Source organism: Hyperolius riggenbachi, chromosome 10, assembly GCF_040937935.1.
Source record: "Hyperolius riggenbachi isolate aHypRig1 chromosome 10, aHypRig1.pri, whole genome shotgun sequence".
Taxonomy (NCBI): domain Eukaryota; kingdom Metazoa; phylum Chordata; class Amphibia; order Anura; family Hyperoliidae; genus Hyperolius; species Hyperolius riggenbachi.
In genome coordinates, this window is record NC_090655.1 from 74,233,868 (window position 1) to 74,258,637 (window position 24,770).

At 45.8% G+C, this 24,770-nt stretch overlaps 1 protein-coding gene and 1 long non-coding RNA gene across 7 annotated transcripts in view; one reads left to right on the forward strand and one right to left on the reverse strand.

The window, feature by feature from the left end:
- Positions 1–24,770, forward strand: part of LOC137534238 (uncharacterized) — a 372,799-nt gene that overhangs the window by 196,544 nt on the left and 151,485 nt on the right. The window lies entirely within an intron of this gene.
- The window catches only part of HECTD2 (HECT domain E3 ubiquitin protein ligase 2), a 146,176-nt gene that overhangs the window by 84,675 nt on the left and 36,731 nt on the right, over positions 1–24,770 (reverse strand). The window contains exon 3 of the mRNA XM_068255639.1: positions 20,627–20,765. Within this exon, the coding sequence (XP_068111740.1) occupies positions 20,627–20,765 (139 nt within the window). The remainder of the gene's footprint in view (positions 1–20,626; positions 20,766–24,770) is intronic.

The following is a 24,770-nucleotide window of genomic DNA, read 5'->3' on the forward strand; positions in this document are numbered from 1 at the left end:
GCTCAATAAGCAAGACTGAATTTAATGTTTTTTTTCCTTAAAGTGTAATTTGTAGCTTTACAAACGTGGTTACAAATCTCTTCTCCTTGTTCTGTTTGCTGACTGCACCTGATTCATGCAATGGCGGAACCGTGAGTTGCCCATACTGTAGATAGAAAGGGGAAAGCGGCGCCCAAGGTATGATAGAACTGTATTAAAATCAGCTAAAATTAAAAAGATGAGGTGGCTTACCTCAATGAACTGATATGATGAGATGAACACATTATGAATTTAATGTGCACTTGGCAAAGCGTTTCGTGGAACTCTGCCCACATCCTCAGGCCGAATACAGCGCCAGAAGTAGTTGAAGCCAGAGCAAAAGGCTCTTTGATCACCCTACACATGCCCATACCGTAGTCAGGGGTGCAATACGATCTCTACAATCTGACAGTTATACATATTTTTTTGCTAGGGGGTGCGGCACAGGGGACACATGAGGACGCAGGAGGGGGGGGGGGGGGACAAGAGGACATAGGAGGACGACCACATGGGGGACCAGAGGACACGGGGGACCACAGGGTACAGGGGGGACAAGAGGACACGGGGGCCACCACAGGGGGGACCAGAGGACACGGGGGGTGACCACAGGGCACGGGGGGGGGGCAGAGGACACAGGGGGGCAACCACAGGGCACAGGAGTGGACCAGAGGACACGGGGGCAACCACAGGGCACAAGGGGAGACCACAGGGCACAGGGTGAGACCACAGGGCACAGGGTGAGACCACAGGGCACAGGGTGAGACCACAGGGCACAGGGGTGAGACCACAGGGCACAGGGGTGAGACCACAGGGCACAGGGGAGAGACCACAGGGCACAGGGGGAGACCACAGGACACTTAGGGTAGATTAGGTACACAGGAGGATACCATTTGAGGGAAGGCATGTACAAGACACTCCTGAAATATGGACGCACCAGGTTTAGTTTATATTTTTTTCCCGTTTTTTTCACTCTAAACCTGGGTGCGTCTTATATGCCACAAAATATGGTACCGGTAATTCTGTTATCTGGGGAACATGGCTCCTTAATTTATGTATATAGAGTGCACTTGGCTTTTTAATTTTTATCTAGAGGCATGGAAATATTTAATTACTTTATCTGGAATCATGTAACTACTTCATTCTTTTAACTGGAAGCATGTGAGGCACATGGCTACTTTATTCTAATATCTAGGGGACCATGGTTTCTCAATGTATGAATCTGGGGGAATATTAAACTCTATTTTGGTAACCCAACTGCAAAATCATGGAATCTTGGGACAACACAATTGTCTTACAGCAGTGGTGCAGCGTGCAGATAACTCTGGGGCACAGTGGTAGTGCCACACGGGCCCCCCGCTGGCAATCATTCACATCCCGGCTGGCTGGTCTTGACTGCCGGGTTCGGTGTATGCTAAGGAAAGAGGGGGAGGGGAGGTTTGCTGCAGCACTCGTTTGGAAGCAAAGCAATGCATACAATCGGTCCTGGGCATAGGCTGCCATTGGAATGTGCTGTGTCCTCCTCTGCCCCTTTGCTCTGCTTCCCTAAACATCCAACAGTACCAGGCACAGCAGCATGACACACCCTTTCCCGTGCACACCACGCCTCCACATAGTGTGCGCAGGGAAGGAATCCTTTTCTTGTGCAGCACAGGGAGAAAGTGGGAAGGGACAAACACGGAGGTGGGCAAGCTCAGATAATGGATCTGTTTAGAGAAACTATTTCCTCTCTGCAGGCTGCTCTGTACTGCAGACCTGAGTCATGTGACTAACTTCCAGAGGTTATATCTCTGGAACAGCTGTATCAAACAAGAAAATTAAGTAATGGGCATAGCTCCCTATTCACCATTCCTAACCGTGAAAAACACTGGAGGATGCACTACGGCTTCAAAATAAGTCTGTACAGTTTTGTGACATGACGAGATAAACATATTCACATGTGATACTAGCCCTACTAAGAAATTATGTGAAGTCCCTTTCTACTTTCCAGTATAGGAAGAGTTAAAAATCTTGATTTGTTGGCTTTGCAAAAGAGCTTCTCTGAGCTAGTCAACTGACTTTGTCGAACTCGGTCCTTTTTTCTGAAAAGCTTAAAAATTAGCTGTCGGCCATACTATCGTCAAAAAAACAACACATATATAAGTAGAACTACTTGCTCTACTCACATAACCTATTGTCACAATTAAGAAGGTAGCAGCCGCGGTGGATAGCTCTGCCACCGCGGCTGCCTCTCCTCCTCTGCCTCCCGTACCTCGGGCGTCTAGCACGCCGAGGACAGGTTTGTCCGCAGCCCACAGGGTCGCGATAGGGCATGCGCGCGCGCATCGCCGTGACCTTTATGCTGGGAGGAGAGGCGTCAGCTGACCGAAGGGTCGGCTGACGTCACGGGAGGCGTCGGCCGCTCCTGATTGGCTGGGCGGCGGGGGCGTGCCTCAGGGACTCCTCTGTCTGCTGTTGCGATCACTTAGTGTTAGCGCTCAGACCTAGTTAGATCCGGTGTGCTTTGATCCGGGAGTAAACCGGGGATTTTTATACAGCTTAGGATTGTGCATTATACTGTTTATTATCTGTGTTTGACTCTGGCTCGTTCTGACTACTCTTACTCTAAAGGTGCGTACACACATGCGACTATAGTCGTTTGTAACGATCGTTCCCCGATCTTTACCAACGACGATCGTTACAAAAAACGAACCACCGACTATTAAGGCAAACGACGAACGAGCCAAATCGCTACAAAGAAAGTTCTGTCTCGGCGGATTTTAACCAACGACGATCGTTTGCAAAAGTAGTACATCGTTGGAAACGGTCGTTCGTACTAGGCTTGACATGCGCATTTCACAATTTCTCCGTGAAACTTCTCATTTTTATGCGCAGGCGCAATAGTTGCTTTACGTGATGTAACGTTCGTTCTAACGATCAGATCGTTACACACCTTTTAAAACTAACTTTGCTTAGGTCGTTCTTTCATCAATTAAAAGTTCGTTCGTCGTCCTCAACGAACGATCGTTGTCGCATGTGTGTACGTAGCATAAGTGAATCTGTACCTTTGCACATCTGATCTAGTTGCCGACCCTGCCTGAATACTGTTCTGTCTCTGTCTCCTGAATCTGTACCTTTGCCCATCTGATCTAGTTGCCAACCTTGCCTGTTTATCGTTTTGCCTCTGCCTCCTGCATTGTACCTGATCTGCCTGTCTGTTGCCGAATCTATTTGTCTGACCTCTCTACTCTCACCAGGGAGCCCTTGTCTCTGGTGAGGGGCTCCGTACTGTTAGTACCACCAGCTCCTCTGGTGAGGTCTTGTTAAACCTATCAGTACTTACTGTTTGCACCAATCACTACATACAGTGCAATAAAGTGTGACTAAGGTCACGGTCATTCCAGAGTGTTGCTATATTTGGATTATTGGCGATTCTGCAGATCACCATATAATCAGATATAGTATCTGCATTATTTGGTGATTCTGCAGATCACCAATTAATCAGAACTTTGTATTGCTGACACCAATCGTTACATCTATGTATTGCACTGTCCACATTTTGATTTTAGTGATTTTTCTATAGTAAAAGAAAGAGAAAATCCTTCTTAGGATTTTCCGTCTATCTTGAAGCCAATCCCTGACATCATTTCCTCCCTTACTCTGTCTGAAGACTGGGAGGAGGGTGGGCAAAGCATATCAGACACTCCCACCCAGCTCTGCTATACAAAGTGCATTGTCAATGTGTGAAGGCTCATACACACATCAGACTATAGTCTTTGGAAAATGAAAGATCACAGACCAATCTTACCACCCTTCATGTAGTATGAGAGCCATACTCTACACAGTCTTTTCTATGGAGCTGAACTCCACATCAGAAAAAAATCTTTGCAAGATGCTGCACACACAGATGCTGAAGATCATCCTACACACGATTTAACTGACATTCATCTGCAGATCAAGCAATCATCCGCAGATCTGAAAATCCATCCTGGTGGATCTGATCTGCAGATGAATGTCAGTTAAATCATGTGTGTATGATGATCTGCAGATCTCATAGACTATCATTGCAATTTGCAGGAATTGATTTTTGGCAGGAACAGATCTTTTGCAGATACTGATCTTTTGTGTCTGTACAGCATCTGTGTGTGCAGCATCTTGCAAAGATTTTTTTCTGATGTCGAGTTCAGCTCCATAGAAAAGACTGTGTAGAGTATGGCTCTCATACTACATGAAGGGTGGTAAGATTGGTCTGTGATCTTTCATTTTCCAAAGACTATAGTCTGATGTGTGTATGCACCTGGACTCTGCAGCTTTTCAGCATAAGAAATATTGGCCAATCAAAGAGGAACAGAAGTGTTGGAGGGGAAATCAGGAGGGAAAGAGGCTTCAGCCAATCAGGCTGCATTAGTTATGTCTGAGGGGAAAGTAAAGAAGAGAAAAAAAGAAGACCCAGCATGCCCTGCAACTTCCTTTGTGCGGCAGATGTACCAAATTAGAGCCAGGGAAACTGGGCAATGATATTTTATGGAGAAGAAAAATAAGAGCGATTTTTAACTTTTGGATTGCCTGGTTAGCATCCTCATTACTTGTTTGGCATAAAATCAAAAATGTATTATTTTTATCTGGTAGACAGTTACGTCAATTAACCACTTGAGGACTACAGTCTTTCTAACCCCTTAAGGACCAGGCACTTTTTTTCCACTCAGACCACTGCAGCTTTCACGGTTTATTGCTCGCTCATACAACCTACCACCTAAATGAATTTTGGCTCCTTTTCTTGTCACTAATAAAGCTTTCTTTTGGTGCTATTTGATTGCTCCTGCGATTTTTACTTTTTATTATATTCATCAAAAAAGACATGAATTTTGGCAAAAAAATGATTTTTTTAACTTTCTGTGCTGACAATTTTCAAATAAAGTAAAATTTCTGTATACATGCAGCGCGAAAAATGTGGACAAACATGTTTTTGATAAAAAAAAAACCATTCAGTGTATATTTATTGGTTTGGGTAAAAGTTATAGCGTTTACAAACTATGGTGCAAAAAGTGAATTTTCCCATTTTCAAGCACCTCTGACTTTTCTGACCCCCTGTCATGTTTCATGAGGGGCTAGAATTCCAGGATAGTATAAATACCCCCCAAATGACCCCATTTTGGAAAGAAGACATCCCAAAGTATTCACTGAGAGGCATAGTGAGTTCATAGAAGATATTATTTTTTGTCACAAGTAAGCGGAAAATGACACTTTGTGACAAAAAAAAGAAAAAAAAAAAGAATCCATTTCTTCTAACTTGCGACAAAAAAAAATGAAATCTGCCACGGACTCACCATGCCCCTCTCTGAATACCTTGAAGTGTCTACTTTCCAAAATGGGGTCATTTGTGGGGTGTGTTTACTGTCCTCGCATTTTGGGGGGTGCTAATTTGTAAGCACCCCTGTAAAGCCTAAAAGTGCTCATTGGACTTTGGGCCCTTAGCGCAGTTAGGCTGCAAAAAAGTGCCACACATGTGGTATTGCCGTACTCAAGAGAAGTAGTAGAATGTGTTTGGGGTGTATTTTTACACATACCCATGCTGGGTGGGAGAAATCTCTCTGTAAATGACAATTTTTTCATTTTTTTTACACACAATTGTCCATTTACAGAGTTATTTCTCCCACCCAGCATGGGTATGTGTAAAAATACACCCCAAAACACATTGTACTACTTCTCCGAGTACGGCGATACCACATGTGTGGCACTTTTTTGCACCCTAACTGCGCTAAAGGGCCCAAAGTCCAATGAGTACCTTTAGGATTTCACAAGTCATTTTGCGGAATTTGATTTCCAGACTACTCCTCACGGTTTAGGGCCCCTAAAATGCCAGGGCAGTATAGGAACCCCACAAATGACCCCATTTTAGAAAGAAGACACCCCAAGGTATTCCGTTAGGAGTATGGTGAGTTCATAGAAGATTTTATTTTTTGTCAAAAGTTAGCGGAAAATTGATTTTTATTGTTTTTTTCACAAAGTGTCATTTTCCACTAACTTGTGACAAAAAATAAAATCTTCTATGAACTCACCATACTCCTAACGGAATACCTTGAGGTGTCTTCTTTCTAAAATGGGGTCATTTGTGGGGTTCCTATACTGCCCTGGCATTTTAGGGGCCCTAAACCGTGAGGAGTAGTCTGGAAATCAAATTTCGCAAAATGACCTGTGAAATCCTAAAGGTACTCATTGGACTTTGGGCCCTTTAGCGCAGTTAGGGTGCAAAAAAGTGCCACACATGTGGTATCGCCGTACTCGGGAGAAGTAGTACAATGTGTTTTGGGGTGTATTTTTACACATACCCATGCTGGGTGGGAGAAATAACTCTGTAAATGGACAATTGTGTGTAAAAAAAATCAAAAGATTGTCATTTACAGAGGTATTTCTCCCACCCAGCATGGGTATGTGTAAAAATACACCCCAAAACACATTGTACTACTTCTCCCGAGTATGGCAATACCACATGTGTGGCACTTTTTTGCACCCTAACTGCGCTAAAGGGCCCAAAGTCCAATGAGTACCTTTAGGATTTCACAGGTCATTTTGCGAAATTTGATTTCCAGACTACTCCTCACGGTTTAGGGCCCCTGAAATGCCAGTTCAGTATAGGAACCCCACAAATGACCCCATTTTAGAAAGAAGACACCCCAAGGTATTCCGTTTGGAGTATGGTGAGTTCATAGAAGATTTTATTTTTTGTCACAAGTTAGTGGAAAATGACACTTTGTGAAAAAAACAATAAAAATCAATTTTCCGCTAACTTTTGACAAAAAATAAAATCTTCTATGAACTCACCATACTCCTAACGGAATACCTTTGGGTGTCTTCTTTCTAGAATGGGGTCATTTGTGGGGTTACTATACTGCCCTGGCATTTTAGGGGCCCTAAACCGTGAGGAGTAGTCTTGAAACCAAATGTCGCAAAATGACCTGTGAAATCCTAAAGGTACTCATTGGACTTTGGGCCCCTTAGCGTACTTAGGGTGTAAAAAAGTGCCACACATGTGGTACCGCCGTACTCAGGAGAAGTAGTATAATGTGTTTTGGGGTGTATTTTTACACATACCCATGCTAAGTGGGAGAAATATCTCTGTAAATGACAATTGTTTGATTTGTTTTACACACAATTGACCATTTACATAAAAATTTCTCCCACCCAGCATGGGTATGTGTAAAAATACACCCAAAAACACATTATACTACTTTTCCTGAGTACGGCGGTACCACATGTGTGACACTTTTTTGCAGCCTAGGTGCGCTAAGGGGCCCAACGTCCTATTCACGGGTCATTTTGAGGCATTTGTTTTCTAGACTACTCCTCGCGGTTTAGGGCCCCTAAAATGCCAGGGCAGTATAGGAACCCCACAAGTGACCCCATTTTAGAAAGAAGACACCCCAAGGTATTCCGTTAGGTGTATGGCGAGTTCATAGAAGATTTTATTTTTTGTCACAAGTTAGCGGAAAATTACACTTTGTGAAAAAAAACCAATAAAAAATCAATTTCCGCTAACTTTTGACAAAAAATAAAATCTTCTATGAACTCGTCATACACCTAACAGAATACCTTGGGGTGTCTTTTTTTCTAAAATGCCCTGGCATTTTACGGGCCCAAAACCGTGAGTAGTCTGGAAACCAAATGTCTCAAAATGACTGTTCAGGGGTATAAGCATCTGCAAATTTTGATGACAGGTGGTCTATGAGGGGGCGAATTTTGTGGAACCGGTCATAAGCAGGGTGGCCTTTTAGATGACAGGTTGTATTGGGCCTGATCTGATGGATAGGAGTGCTAGGGGGGTGACAGGAGGTGATTGATGGGTGTCTCAGGGGGTGGTTAGAGGGGAAAATAGATGCAATCAATGCACTGGGGAGGTGATCGGAAGGGGGTCTGAGGGGGATCTGAGGGTTTGGCCGAGTGATCAGGAGCCCACACGGGGCAAATTAGGGCCTGATCTGATGGGTAGGTGTGCTAGGGGGTGACAGGAGGTGATTGATGGGTGTCTCAAGGTGTGATTAGAGGGGGGAATAGATGCAAGCAATGCACTGGCGAGGTGATCAGGGCTGGGGTCTGAGGGCATTCTGAGGGTGTGGGCGGGTGATTGAGTGCCCTAGGGGCAGATAGGGGTCTAATCTGATAGGTAGCAGTGACAGGGGGTGATTGATGGGTAATTAGTGGGTGTTTAGGGTAGAGAACAGATGTGAACACTGCACTTGGGAGGTGATCGGACGTCGGATCTGCGGGCGATCTATTGGTGTGGGTGGGTGATCAGTTTGCCCGCAAGGGGCAGGTTAGGGGCTGATTGTTGGGTGGCAGTGACAGGGGGTGATTGATGGGTGATAGGTGATTGGCAGGTGATTGACAGGTGATCAGTGGGTTATTACATGGAAGGACAGATGTAATTAATGCACTGGTGAATTGATAAGGGGGGGGGGGGGGGTCTGAGGGCAATCTGAGCGTGTGGGCGGGTGATTGGGTGCCCGCAAGGGGCAGCTTAGGGTCTGATCTGATAGGTAACAGTGACAGGTGGTGATAGGGGGTGATTGATGGGTGATTGATGGGTAATTAGTGGGTGTTTAGAGAAGATAACAGATGTAAACAATACATTTGGGAGGTAATCTGACGGCGGGTTTGCGGGCGATCTAATGGTGTGGGTGGGAGATCAGATTGCCCGCAAGGGGCAGGTTAGGGGCTGATTGATGGGTGGCAGTGACAGGGGGTGATTGATGGGTGATAGGTGATTGGCAGGTGATTGACAGGTGATCAGTGGGTTATTACAGGGAAGAACAGATGTAATTAATGCACTGGCGAATTGATAAGGGGGGGTCAGAGGGCAATCTGAGCGTGTTGGCGGGTGATTGGGTGCCCGCAAGGGGCAGATTAGGGTCTCATCTGATAGGTAAAAGTGACAGGTGGTGATAGGGGGTGATTGATGGGTGATTGATGGGTAATTAGTGGGTGTTTAGAGGAGAGAATAGATGTAAACAATGGATTTGGGAGGTGATCTGATGTCGGATCTGCGGGCGATCTATTGGTGTGGGTGGGTGATCAGATTGCCCGCAAGGGGCAGGTTAGGGGCTGATTGTTGGGTGGCAGTGACAGGGGGTGATTGATGGGTGATTGATGGGTGATTGACGGGTGATTGACGGGTGATTGACAGGTTATCAGGGAAGATAGATGCATACAGTACACAGGGGGGGGGGTCTGGGGGGGGGTCTGGGGAGAATCTGAGGGGTGGGGGGGTGATCAGGAGGGGGCAGGGGGGGATATAAAAAAAAAAATAGCGTTGACAGATAGTGACAGGGAGTGATTGATGGGTTATTAGGGGGGTGATTGGGTGCAAACAGGGGTCTGGGGGGTGGGCAGGGGGGGGTCTGAGGGGTGCTGTGGGCGATCAGTGGGCGGGGGGGGGCAGATCAGTGTGTTTGGGTGCAGACTAGGGTGGCTGCAGCCTGCCCTGGTGGTCCCTCGGACACTGGGACCACCAGGGCAGGAGGCAGCCTGTATAATACACTTTGTATACATTACAAAGTGTATTATACACTTTGTATGCGGCGATCGCGGGGTTAACATCCCGCCGGCGCTTCCGTACGGCCGGCGGGATGTTACGGCGGGTGGGCGGAGCCAGTTGCCGGGGGAAGCGCGCGTCATCAATGACGCGATCGCTCCCCCGGCATGCCTAAAGGACGCGCCGCCTGAAGGCGTATTGCGGTCCTTTAGGCGTCCACTTTGCCGCCGCCCATGGGCTGTGGGCGGTCGGCAAGTGGTTAAATAGCTAAGAAACAGTGAGAGACAGCTTGAGATAAGGTTTTACTGCAGGAACGTTTAAAGGCTCATTACTTTTGCTTTTATCACGTGTTAAAGCTTTTCACGTGCACAAACCATTGTGCGCGCGTGTTGCGCGTGAAAAGTTTAGCGATCGCGTTATTTTTACTGTGCGTACAGCGCTGTGCTTCACGCAATAAGCACGCTTTTCATGTGATAATTACAGTTAAGCAAATAGTTTGGTACTGAAATCAGCAATGGTGCTGTGAAACGTGAGTTCATTCAATTACGGCGTAATTCATTGTGCGCAATATTCTTTACGCGCAGTGTGTAATTTAGTTTCCTGCTGTTTTCAATTGGACTATTTAGTGTGTGTATAAAAGGTTTTTTTTGAGGGGGGATTGTTCTACGCTGAACGTGCGCAAAGTTTCAAGTGGATCGCGTGATGTGCTGTGTGCAGTTATAACGTGTGATCTGCATTCCGTTCGCGTGATCTGCAGTGATATCACGTGATACTGATGTTTATCACGTGATATCCCGCCTTTGCGCGCAAAGTCATTAGTTATCGCGCACAAATCTTTATCACGCTTTAGTGAAACTGGCCATAGACATTATTATTTGTCTGGCTGCGGCCAGGCGCAGCGTTGTGCAGTGCACATGCCAAAAAGACCTGCCTCGTCTAGGCAGCCACTAATTCACTGCTAAGGGGATTTATCTGCACAGTATGGTGACAGTTACACTCATGCATCAGGAATATCTTTCATCAAGTTCACAGTACACTGGTATGGTATCACTTTTCTCTTTTTAGGTTTAATTCCTGGCAGGGGTGCCTCTAGTCATTTTGTCACTCCAGGCGAGAAAACCTGTGGCGCCCACCCCCCAAGCCCCTCCCCCCAAGAAAATAATCATAATGCAGCATCGTTTCACCAGAGAATAATCATAATGCGGCAGTGTTTCATCAGAAAGTAATAGTAATTATCGTAATTCAGAATCGTAATTCACCAGAAAATAATCGTAATGTGGCAGTGTTTCACCAGAAAATACACTTCTTGCAGCAGCAGTTCACCGGAAAATATTCGTAAGGTGGCAGCGTTTCACCAGAAAATACACTTATTGCAGCAGCATTTCACCAGAAATTAATCATAGGGCAGCAGCGTTTCACCTGAAAATAATCGTAATGGGGCAGCGTTGTCAGAAAATAATCGTAATGTGGAAGCGTTTCACCAGAAAATACACGTAAACAAACATAAAGCCGAGCATAAAATGGAAGAGAGTGCAGAGGAACAGAGAGGGGTAGAGACAGCATAAGATGGAAGAGGGGGCAGAGGAACAGAGAGGGGAGAGGGAGAGACAGCACAGCACTAAAGCACGGGGGTGGGGCTTTTACTCCGATTCTGAGTGGTGTTTAGTGATATTTAATGAAGAGCCGATTCAGAGCCGTAAGAGCCGGCTCTTTAATGGGAGCCGATTCAGAAGAGCCGATTCTCTGAAAAGAGCCGGAATTCCCATCACTACTCTGGAGCAGAAACTTCCCTTCTCCCGGGTTGTGTTGCTGTCTTGTGCGGGGGCGGGGCTCCAACACGGACACATCACATTCTTCTCTCTGTGACTGCATCTGTCCCCTGGCTGTCTCGCTCCAGTGTCTGTGTGCAGCCAGTGACACAGGTGGGGGGTCAGACTGTCGGGGGCATAAGCTGGCTGGCCGCTGGCTCCTGGTTTGACTGGCGTGGGGTGGAGTTAAAGGCTGGGCCACACGAGGTAAACACTTTACCTGTGTGGCTACTGAGAAGAAGGGGCACGGCTTTAAAGAAGGAGCCTGGCAGAGAAGAGCAGTATTGATTGCTCTATTGGCTGGAGAGAAGTGGAGGTGGAGGCACTGCTGAGCACATGGTAGCGTGCCGAGCACCGGGGACTGAGTCGGGAGGTAATATAATATTAAAAAAAAAAAAACATGGTCACGGTAGCAGCGGCGGGGGAATGCGCCTCACCACCTCATGGCGCCTCACCACCTCATGGCGCCCCAGGCAACCGCCTATACTTGCCTGGTGGGTGAGACGCCCCTGATTCCTGGTATGGTATTACTGCTACTTTTAGGTTCAAATTCTGGCTCTTAAAATTCCAACCTAAAAAGCCAAATTTAAAGGACACCTGAAATGAGAAGAACGGTATATGGAGGCTGCCATTCCTTATTTCCTTTAAAACCATACCAGTTGACTGGCATCCTGATGATCCTTCTGGCATCGGTAGTCTCGGAATCGCTCACCCGAAACAAGCATGTAGCTAATCCATTCAAACATCTGATCTGCATGCTTGTTCAGGGTATATCCAGGGTCTATGGCTAAAAGTATTAGAGGCAGCACAGCCAGGTGATTTACAGTGCATTGTTTCAAAGGAAAAGGCAGCCTACATATCCCTCTCACTTCAGTTTTACTTTAGTTAGGAATTTACTTTTTGGAATTCCGCAACCATTTCTATGTGTGAGTCAGGAGATGTATACAGTTGCTGGTTTGTGATTCTGAACTGTATCCCATTCAATGGAAGAAGCCTGTTAGGAAATCCAAATCTCCTCTCCACACCATCAGGGCACAATAGTGTAGAAGACAGACTGCAGAGCAGTTACTGGCAATGGAGAAAATGACACCTAATTTTTCTAATACATTATGGATGATAGGTCCACTGTAGCAAGCTTTGACAGCAAGACTGGATCAGTGCGGGGATATATGATGCTTTATCCCACCTGTGCTGGTATGAGGCCTTTGTAGCAATAGAACAGGTAATGAAAACAAGTATTCCATAATCTCCCCCCACTGCTCTATTTGTCCTTTTAAACTATTCTTTATAAGACTTGTATGATAGATTGACATTGATGTTGCTGCAATTTTCAGCTTCGTCACATCAGCTCAGCATGCAGTTATGGTTGTTAACTTCATATTAGTCTACCAAGTGTCACGCTGACAATAAATTACTGGTACTTTTGCTTCAAAGTAGTCCTTTGCTTCAAAGTAGTTTCTTTCCAGACAGTTTCAGTAATGTAAAGACTGTGATGCAGCAAATCCTCCTGTGTTGTGCTTAGACCCTCTAAACAATCTTCAACATTAATAGGAGTCTGAAGCCAAAAAGTAATTTAAAAAAACAGATATGTACCTAAGGAGGGGCAAGGCTCTGGGTCCTTTAGAGCCTGGTCCCCTAACCTTGTCCTAAAGGCCCACCAACAGTACGCGTTTTGCAGAAAACCACAAACATGCACAGGTTAGTGCCTCAGAGGAGCTGATTAACTACCTCTAGGGATTTCTACAAAACATGCACTGTTGGTGGTACTTATGGACGGGGTTGGGAAACACTGCGTATAGAGCTTTCCCATTCCTCTCCTCATCCCGTCATCCCCCCACAGGCTCTTACGTTAGCAGTCTCCGAGTTGTAGATTGCTCTCTTCCATTTTGGGTGGTCTTTGTAAGTCTTCAGAAGCACTCGGCTCCTGAAGATGGATCGCTCCATACTGCTCATGCGTGAGTGCCCTCACTTGCGCGTGTGCAGTACAGTCTTCAGGAGCACTCGGGCTTCCGAAGACTGCCGAAGCCTCTCGTAGCGAGAGATTTAAACAGAGGAGCCTGCAGGAGAACGAGGGCATGAGGAAGGGAGAGGATCGGAAATCTCAATTGGACCCAAAGCCTTCCCATTCCTTAGGTACATATGTGTTTTTGTGTTTTTTTTTTTTGTTTTTTTTTTGTTTTTTTTGGTATTCGACTTGCTTTAAAGTCAAAGATTGCTCTCAGCTGTGCTCACATCCGTGTGCGAACGCGGCCGCACTGCGCAGACACAAAATACGGCAAGGTACAGGTTTACTTTAGAGTACCCCTGAAAAAAGAGGGATATGGAGGCTGCCATATTTATTTCCTTTTAACCTCCTTGGTGGTAATCCCGAGCTTGGGTCGGGGCGGAAAACCGCAGCTGAGAGCGGTAATCCCGACCTCTGCTGAAAGTAGCTGCCGGGAGGTCTGCGCAGAGTATAGCGTGCAGCGGGCGGTTTTACATACCTCCCGGGGATTCCGACTTCGGCCGCCATTCTTCTTCCTCTCCTACGGGACTCTGCTTCCTGCTGGTGAGATTGCGTCATGACGACAGCCGGCAATTTCACTTTAGAGTTGCAGCGCCACCCGGAGGATGGAGGCATAACTGCAGCGCTGGAGCCAGGGAGGTGAGTGATTGCAGAACTGCTGCAGATCTCCCTGGCAGCATGATTTTTCCAGGTTTTAGGGTCTGAAAGGGTGCAAAAAAAAAATTTCACCGCTTTTAGACCCTAAAATCTGGAAGGAATTATACCGCCAAGGGGGTTAATACCAGTTGCCTGGCTGTCCTACTAAGCCTCTGCCTCGATTACTTTTAGCCATAGACCCTGCAAGCAAACAAGTGTGCAGATCAGGTGAAGCACTAAAGTCAAGGAGGGTAGTCAAGACCCAGGACATTCATATCGTGCTTTTCTCCTGTCGTACTCAAAGCGCCAGAGCTGCAGCCACTTAGGGCACGTTCCATGGGCAACCTTGTCAAAGGGCTCCAATCCCACATCAAAGTAACAAACTTACTAGTACAAAGAGGCAGAATTCTTCTACCATCCACATTTTGAAGGATCCATTTCTCGCTGTTAAAGGGCAACTGAAGCAAGAGAGATATGGAGGCTGCCATATTTATTTCCTTTTAAGCAATACCAGTTGCCTGGCTGTCCTGCTGTTCCTCTGCCTCTAATACTTTTAGCCATAAACCCTGAACAAGCATGCAGCAGATCAGGTGTTTCTGACATTGTCAGATCTGAAAGATTCGCTTCATGCCGTGTAAACTGGCCCTTAGGGCAGAATGCATAACCTGCACACCCTCTTCATCTAAACTGGAATTGGGCAGAAGTATCCTGAAGGCATAGATGTAAAAACGGCGTCGGGAGATTTGGGCGCAGGGTAAAGCTGATAAACGGCTCACCCTGCTGCTGCACAAATCCCGGCGGTGTTAATTACTATTCCCCCTCCAGGCTGCCATGGACACCAGGGAAAGACAAAATTCTGCTGCCAGCTATTGGCGGCTGAATTGCTCTGTTTTTAATGTGATTTTGGCTTCGTCATTTGCCGGCGCCCAAATTACCTTCTGAGCGCTGCTATAACTGTAATTCCCATTACAGCCTATGGTGGCGCGCGGTGCATCAAAATTCCCCGCCACCTATTTGTTCTGCTTCGTCCAGAAGACCACTGAGGGGAAAAAAGGCACATTTTATCTTTAATAGCTCCTTGCTATGCAGTAATATTTGCCATTTCAGGCAATGTCACAGCAGTGCCGAGATGATAAATAGAAAATGCCACACAAATTAATCTGGGTAAAAAGATGATGGAGGCTGAGAAAAATAGATGAGTAGTTGTGATGCTGATTACTCATGCTGGGGCGGGGGGGGGGGGGGGGGGGGGGGGGTGTTGGACATCACATGATGCAATCAGGACATGAGCAATTATCGTAAGAATGTTATGAAATATAAATCTGTACTCACACATGCTAATGCCAAGTGCTTTTCTCTGTCTCTGTCTACAAGACTCACAAGTAGACAGAAATCCATACATCTGTAGGTGTGCGGTATAAAGAGCTTTAAGCTACATCTGCTTACAAGAAGCGAGTGGTAATTTGCGCTCCCGGTATTGCTGCTGTTTAAATATCATGATTTAAATAAGAGCTAAGAGTTGATAATTTGCGTGCCGCTATTGCCACTGCTTTGTAACGCTAACCTTCCTCCACCCCATCCTCTAGCACTAACCCTTCTCTCCCTACCTATGCCTAATGCTTCATACACACTTGAGATAACAGTCTTTGGAAAATGAAAGATCACAGACCAATTTTACCCCATTCCATGTAGTATGAGAGCCATACTCTACACAGTCTATTATATGGAGCTGCACTCCCCATCAGATAAAATCTTTGCAAGAAGCTGCACACAAAGATGCCCGTACACACTCAAAAGATCATTATCTGCAAAAGATCTGTTCCTGCAAAAGATCCATTCCATGCAAAATGCATTATAGTCTATGAGATCTGCAGATCCTCATACACACTTGGTTTAACAGACTTCATCTGCATATCTGGCAATCATCTGCAGATCTGAAAATCCACCCTGTTGAATCTGATCTGCAGATGATCTGCAGATGATTGTCTGTTAAACCAAGTGTGTATGATGATCTGCAGATCTCATAGACTATAATGCATTTTGCATGGAATGGATATTTTGCAGGAACAGATCTTTTGCAGATAATGATCTTTTGAGTGTGTACGGGCATCTTTGTGTGCAGCTTCTTGCAAAGATTTTATTTGTTGGGGAGTGCAGCTCCATAGAATAGACTGTGTAGAGTATGACTCTCATACTACATGAAGGGTGGTAAGATTGGTCTGTGATCTTGCCTTTTCCAAAGACTTTTATCTCAAGTGTGTATGAAGCATAACACTAACCTCCCCCTAGCTAGACCTGAAACTAACCTCCCCCCACCTAAGCATAACGCTAATGTCCTCCCACCTGCCCTAATACTATCTTCCCCCTACCTACACCTAACACTAACTTCCCCCCTACCTACGCATAACACGAATCACCCCTTACCTACGCCTAACACTAACCTCCTCCTTACCTACGCTTAACACCAAGCTCCCCCTAGCTACACCTGACACTAACTTCCCCCCTACCTACGCCTAACGCTAACGTCCTCCCACCCACCCTAATACTATCCGCCCCCCCTACCTACACCTAACTAACCTCCCCCCTACTTATGCCTAACAGTAGCCTCCCCCTTACCTACGCCTAACAATGACCTCACCCTTACCTACGTCTAACACTAACCTCCTTCCACCTACGCCTAACGGTAACCTCCCCTTACTTACTCCTCACACTAACCTCCCTCTTACCTTCACCTAACACTGATCTCACCCCTACCTACATCTAACACTATACCTGAGTGCAACACTGGCAAAACTCGCAGCTGATAGCAGTCGTCGGCCATACATACAGCTGATACCACAACTCGGCTCTACTTGTGGCACAATCGTTCTGGAGTTTTGCTATATAATAGCTGTACTCTGGCACCAATTGTTAACCCCGCCACAGATGATCCGGAGTTCGGCAATTTAACCACTTGCCGACCAGTGGCTTTCTGGCTGATCTGTGCTGCGTAGGCTCTCCAGCCCGCAGCACAGATCAGGTTTTAGCCAGGGCGATCAGACTTACCCCCTTTTTTCCCCACTAGGGGGATGTCCTGCTGGGGGGGGTCTGATCGCCGCCGGCTCTCTGCGCTTTGCGGGGGGGGGGCTCTTCAAAGCCCCCTCTGCAGCGTTTTCAGCGCTCCGTCCCTCTCCCTCCCTCTCCCTTCCCCTCTGAGCTGCGCAGGACGGATATCCGTCCTGCGCATTGTAGGATAGGCTTCAGCCTATCAAATGATGGCGATCCCCGGCCAATCAGAGGCCGGGGATCGCCGATCTGCCTTACAGCGCTGCTGCGCAGCAGCGCTGTATGATGTAAACAGCGGGGATTTCTTCCCCGCGTGCTTACATTTTGCTGGCGAGCCGCGATCGGCGGCTCTCCGGCTGTTCACGGAGACAGCCTCCATGAACGGACATGGAAAGGCCGCTCGTTCATGGAAACTTGCAGACGACCAGTTTACGCCAATCGGCGTTAGCTGGTCGTCAAGAGGTTAACAGCCAAACCCTGACACCAACTAAGACCCCTGCCATGTGTTAGCTGAACATTAGTGCCCCTGGTGCCCACTCTGCACACCATAGCTGCAAATACACATTATGGTCTATGGCGGTGCCAAACTGTCCAATTCTGGTCAGCATCCATCTACATGTCTGCTTTTATTTTATATAGAGATCACTTAAAGAGGAACTCCAGTGAAGATAATAAAATAAAGTGTCATTTTTACAATAATTATGTATAAATGATTTACTCAGCGTTTGATCATTGTAAAATCTTTCCTCTCCCCGATTTACATTCTGACATTTATCACATGGTGACATTTTTACTGCTGGCAGGTGATGTCAGTGGAAGGAGATGCTGATTGCTTTTTTGGCAGTTGGAAACAGCTGTTATGTCCCATGCCGTCCTCTTCTAGCTCCCTGTTCGCCTGCAACTGGCCCTGTAAAATCCGCCAGTCGGCGCAGTCCGGCCAGGCGTGCTTCCCTGTATCCGGGAGCATTCTACGCCTGCACAGTAATATTACGCAGGCACAGACGTGAATGTGGTGGGAGCGCGCATGCGGCCTGGCCATCGACCGGAGGACTTTCCAGGGCCAACTAAGGGGGAACGGGAAGTCAGAAGAGGATGGTGCTGGAGCGATCAGGCCGGAGAAGGCTGGAGGAAGCCCCAGGTATGTATGTTTTTATGCTGTGGCCCCGTATCAGGTTCCGCATCATTTGAGTTCTTAAAGGGCCACTACAGTGAAAAACTGTAAAATTTAAAATATTTGCAAACATATACAAATAAGAGGTACATTTTTTCCAGAGTAAAATGAGCCATAACTTACTTTTCTCCTATGTTGCTGTCACTTACAATAGGTAGTAGAAATCTGACAGAAGTGACAGGCTTTGGACTAGTCCATCTCTTTATAGGGGATTCTCAGGGATATATTTATTTTCAAAAGCACTTAGTGAATGGCAGTTGCTCTGTCCAACTGTCAAAAAAACTGTGTAGTGAGCAGGGAAGCTGGCCAGCATCATTGTTTAAATGTTTGGACTAGTCCAAAACCTGTCGCTTCTGTCAGACTTCTACTACCTTCTGTAAGTGACAGCATTATGGGAGAAAAGTAATTTATGGCTTATTTTACTCTGGAACAAATGTACTTATTATTTGTACAGGTTTGCACTTTTTTAAAATTTTACAGTTTTTCGCTGTACTGCTCCTTTAAATAAAGAAATAGTACAATAAGGGTGTCTGATATAACTGGGGAGCAATAACCAGAATTTAAAAGGTATTTGGATTTTAAAGAAGACAACCATTCTCTATTGTATCACGTCTTGTTTTGTTTCTCATTTTATTTCTTAACAAAATTAGATTGATCCCCTATAGCAGCGTTTTTCAACTACTGTTCTGGGATGTTGCCTGGTGTGCCGTACAGGTCTGGCCTCTCGCTCCTCCCCTCTTCGCGGCCGCCGCTGCTGTTACCTTATCATGAGCGGGCGGCCGCTTGTCCGATTATATTCCCCCGTAGTAGCCGCTCTCCTCTGTGGCATCTCCTATTACAGCAGCGAGCTCGGCGGCTGCTGTGATGACCGGGAAGCGGTACAGCGGTTGCCATGGTAATGGTGATGCATATCGCCGCTACAGGAAGCCGCTGTACCGCTTCCTGCTCATCACAGCAGTCGCCGAGCGCGCTGCTGTAATAGGCGATGACACAGAGGAGAGCGGCTACTACGGGGGAATCTAATCGGACAAGCGGCCACCCGCTCATGATAAGGTAACAGGAGCGGTGGCCGCAGGGGGGGAGGGGCACACCTACCCATACTAGTAAGCTATATTGGGCACTATACTGGGGCACTATACTAGCTATACTGGGCACTACTTAGCTATACTGGGCACTATGCTAGCTATACTGGGCACTATACTAGCTATACTGGGCACTACCTACCTATACTGGGCACTATACTAGCTATACTGGGGCACTACCTACCCATACTGGGCACTATACTGGGGCACTACCTTATCCATACTGGGACTATACTAGCTATACGGGGGCACTATACTAGCTATACTGGGGCACTATACTGGGGTAACTATAGCCATACTGGGGCAACTAAACTCCCTATACTGGGGCAACTATGCTAGCTATGCAGCCGCACCCCAGCCCCCCCCCCCCCCATAGCCCGCTGCACACGGCACTGTCCACTAGGTCGCGCAAACACCCGTCCCCTCCCCCCCGCGCCGTTCCCCGGAGAAAAATTTGGTCAGAAAGTGTTCCCCGGGCCGGAAAAGGTTGGGAACCACTGCCCTATAGTAATAACCCTCATAAACATCGCAGGGTGAATTAGAGGAACAAGAATAAAGTCTTATGCTTGCCCAATAAAATCCTTGGTACTAGTTAAAGGGGCACTATGGCGAAAAGTTTTAAAATTTAAAATACAGTATGTGCAAACCTATACAAATAAGAACATTTTTTCCAGAGTGAAATGAGCCATAACCTACTTTTCTCCTATGTTGCTGTCACTTACAGTAGGTAGTAGAAATCTCACAGAAGCGACAGGTTTTGGACTAATCCATCTCTTCATAAGGGATTCTCATGGATTTATTTATTTTCAAAAGCACTTGTGAATGGCAGTTGCTCTGTCCAACTGCCAAAAAACTGTGTAATGAGCAGGGAAGCTGGCCAGCATCATTGTTTAAATCCTTTTTAGGGAATGTATTTATAAAGAATAAAAGCCTTGCTGAGAATCCCCCATGAAGAGATGGACTAGTCCAAAACCTGTCGCATCTGTCAAATTTCTACTGCCTACTGTAAGTGACAGCAACATAGGAGAAGAGTAATTTATGAATCATTTTACTCTGGAAAAAACATACTTCTTATTTGTCTATGTTTGCACTTATTTTAAATTTTACAATTTTTGCCATCATGTCCCTTTAATGAGATGCTAATAACTGTGACTTGCATGCCAATTTTTTGTAAATCGAGTGCAGGTTGGAATGGGACCAGTCAAATGCACTTCTTGCTGAACTGCATACAGTTTGCATTGAGTCTGCATGTGTCTGAATTCTTATCCCCTCTGCCCATCTCTGCTGGGTACAGTGGCCTCTCCTGCAATTCTATTAGTGTGGCAGATGTGACCAGGGATGACCGGCTGTACTTACTGGAAGTCCTTCAGTGTTTTGCTGCGTAGCGGAATAGGCGGTTCGGGTAGAATGGGGGCTTTCATCTCTGGCGGCAGTGTATCAATCGAGATACGTTGCTTTTGTCGGACATCAAGGCAAATTGGTGGAAGGTCTCTCACTGCAAAAATAATAAGGGAAAAAAGTGGTTATTCAGTCAGCTGAAGGCTCAGGGAGGGTTCACACTTGTCTGAGGCAAGGGGGATCAATGATATGCAAATACTTCTGAGTTTATGAAAAATTTATGTAAGTTTTTATGCAAATATATGCATCTTGAAACTGGACCAATCAAGTCCCACACAGGTTTAAATTGATTAGTCCAATTCCAAGCTGCATATATTTACATACAAATTTACATTAATGTGCATAAACTCGGAAATATTTACATATCATTGATCATCCGTAGTCTGTGGGAAGCGCCGACGATCCCTCTGCAGTTTTTGCACAATAAGTGCGTTTGTCTGCAATTGCACACAGGCTTTTTTTTTTTTTAAATTATAGTAGCCAGTGATTATCAATGAGAAAACGCATGCGTTGTGTGAAAAAGTAGTGCAGGTTGTGTGTGTGTGTGTTTTTTTTTTTTTATAAACGCTATGCAGTATTGCAAAAGTTTCCTGAAAACACAGCAGGTCCATAGGAAAGCATTACTTGCATTGTTACATATGATTTTGCATCGAGGCAAATGAACCTTCACTTCCTCAGTCAACCTGGATTCAGTTCCCTCAGACTTATAAGCTGCATTAGTTATGGGATCCACACCACTGACCAATATACCACACCCTTGGGAGCCATAGCTTGCCTACACTGCTCTCTTTAGTGATACAGTAGCGATTTTAGTTCTAGCATTTGGAAAGGCAGTGAAGGCTTACAAGAGAAGGCAACTGTAGGTGACCCAGCAGGAAACCTCAGAGGGAAATTCTGCTAATGCGATTGGGTGGACAGCACCCTCTCGAGCTGCTAGGTTTCCAGTGGGTTGTAGTAAACTACGCCCACATTATTTGGCCAACTACAATGCTTTGTGCTGTAAGAGGGCTCCGTGATTGGCAGGGCCGGAGCTACCATAGGAAAAATGGGCAAGTGCCCCAGGGCCCCAGAGCCTGTAGGGGCCCCCAAGGTGTCCCTCCCCATCTTAACTGTTGCTCCCCAGGGACTCTGCAGAGTCTGTTAAGTTGGGAGGTGATTGGGGGAGGGTCAGCAGCCAGCTCAGGGGCCCAGGAGGGTAATTTGGCTGCAACAAACGGCCTCTAATCACGCTTTTTGGTCGAGGATGTCTGTTGAGGGGCCCCCAGGCTAATTCTGCCCTAGGGCCCAATTGTTACTTGAACCGACCCTGGTGATTGGAGAACTGTTATCTATGAGGTTTCGCGGAGCTTTAATTCATCATGTCATTTCAGGTACCCTTTAAACCACTTCAGCCTTCAGTCATTTTTCACCTTATGCATCTGAGCAATTTTCACCTCCCATTCATTTGCCAATAACTTTATCACTAATTATCACAATGAATTGATCTATATCTTGTTTTTTCCGCCACCAATTAGGCTTTCTTTGGGTTGTACATTTTGCTAAGAATTATTTTTTTCTAAATGCATTTTAACAGTAATATTAAGAAAAAAATGGAAAAAATGTATATAATACATGCTACCATAATTAAAACCCACGTATTTTATTTGCCCATTTGTCCCAGTTATTACACCAATAAATTGTGTCCCTATCACAATGTATGGTTCCAATATTTTATTTGGAAATAAAGGTGTATTTTTTTAGTTTTGCGTCCATCACTACTTACAAGCTTATAATTTAAAAAAAATATTAGTTGCATACCCTCTTGACATGCATATTAAAAAAAGTAGTTCAGACCCTCAGGTAACTATTTTTTTTTCTTTTTTTAATTGTAATTTTTTTTTTTAGTTAGACATTTTGAGTATTTTTTGGGTGTGGGAGGTAAGCAGTTAATTTTAAATGTAATTGTGTCTTTTTGGAATAAAAATGTATGTGCATGTAGTTTTACTATTTATTGCTGTAGTATTACTACTACAGTGATTTTTTTTTTGTTTTTCTATCCTGTGAGCGAGGACGCTTGCTTACAGGAACTACAAGGATGACTTAATTTTTTTTTTTTTTCAGAAAAAGAAGCCATCAGTTTTTCTTCTAGGGACATAGATCAATGAATGGGAACAATGTTCCCATTCATTAATCTCCAGGCTAATGGGGGCGGCACGGGGGCGCGCGTGTGCGCGCAGGACAGCAGCAGCAGCCTTTTGGACGTGAAAGTCACGTCCAAAAGACTAAAATTGTTAAATACATGGTTTTGAATGGTTGTGTCTTTTAAAGGGAACCTGAAGTGAGAAGAATATGGAGGCTGCCGTATTTATTTCCTTTTAAACAATACCCGCTGCCTGGCAGCCCTGCTGGTCTATTTGGCTGCAGTAGAGTGTGAATAACACCAGGAACATGCATGCAGCTTATCTTGTCGGATCTGACAGTAATGTCAAACACCTGATCTGCGGCATGCTTGTTCAGAGTCCATGGCTACAAGTATTAGAGGGAGCAGATCAGCAGGACAGCCAGGCAACTGGTATTGCTTAAAAGAAAATAAATATGGCAGCCTCCATATCCCTCTTGCTTCAGGTTCCCTTTAAACGGCAAGTCTGCGATCCTCTCTCTGTCCTCCCCTATATTTCTTCCTAAGAATCTCTCTTCGTTATTCTCTTATTATCATTACGGTCGCACCCGCGTTTAAATGAAAACAAGTGTGTGGTTTTCATACTTAAATTTCCTGCTGGTGCTGTCAGTACAGATGGTCCCCCCATGTTTATGATGCTGATTGTAGCGCTGTGAGCCCGAGTGGGAAGTCAAGATGGCGTTCGCAGCCCGTCGTGCGTCTGCCGAATTTGTGAATGAGAACAGTCGAGCAGATGGGAAGGCGTCATCCGCGGCGTATAGATTGTGAATCACCCCAGCCCACACACTAGCAGCCACCAGAGCCCATTGATTTCACTCAAAGCCTTCCCCTCTGTTCTCACAGCCAGACACTGGAATAGCATCACAGGGATCTGGACTTAAACAAGACTAACCCAAGGCAAGAAAACCGCCGGAGTAAACAACGTTTTATTTAAGTGTTCGCTCCTGCGGTCATTTTGTAATTAGAAGAGTTGAGAAACAATGGTTTATGTGCTATACCGCAGGGACGTAATAATAAGGCTCAGCGGAGCTGTCACCAGAATGAATGTAGCCACTTTGCACTTGAAGGAGGTGGTGACAATGCTTGATGGCCCCTATGTTTAAATAAAAAGAAGCTGCTTTGTTTAGATCTGTTTGCAATGTCTAAATATAACCAAGGCATGTTTTTACCTTAGTTATAGTGCAAGAGGGGCTTATGAACTCTGCACCTGCCATGTTATGTGGCTGTACCCACCCACCTCATGAGGAGAGTTTATGCAAGGACAGCAACAAAGATGTCTATTGCACTATGGGAGCAGGTTTTGTTTTTTGTTTTTTCTTCTTTTTTTTACTACAGAGAAAAAACATGCTGAGGAGTGGCCATTTACAGAAATTACAGAACAACCAATCAATGCTCAGCAAGGCCTCAATTATGTAAAAGCATCATAGGGCCATAGTTTAGGTGGACATGCTGCAGCTGCACATGGCAAGGAGGGTGCAGGTGGGACTGTGAGGCGGCACAAAAGTGGTGAGTGGCGCTGTCGCCTTACAACACCCAGGATCATATTTCATACATGATAGCAGGCTACAGGTGGCACTGTGAGGAGGCACAGCAGTAGTGGGTGGCGCTGTCGCCTTACAACACCCAGTGTCATATCTCACACAGGATAGCGGGCTGTAGGTGGAACTGGGAGGCGGTATAGTGCATAGTGAGTAGCATTGTCCGCTTACAACACCCAGGATCATATGTCTTCTTTTCGGCACTTTGAAACTGAGATTTATAGCTTAGACACTCTTATTGACCCGAGGAAGCGGGCAGGGCCCACGAAACGCGTTGTCTTTTTATTGTTGTCTAACAATACAACTCTTAACCTCTTATTTCAAGTTGAGACTGTTCCTATTACTTACCTCCACTCACTACATATTGTATCACAATTGGGAAACCTCCTCCCATCTTTCAGGATAT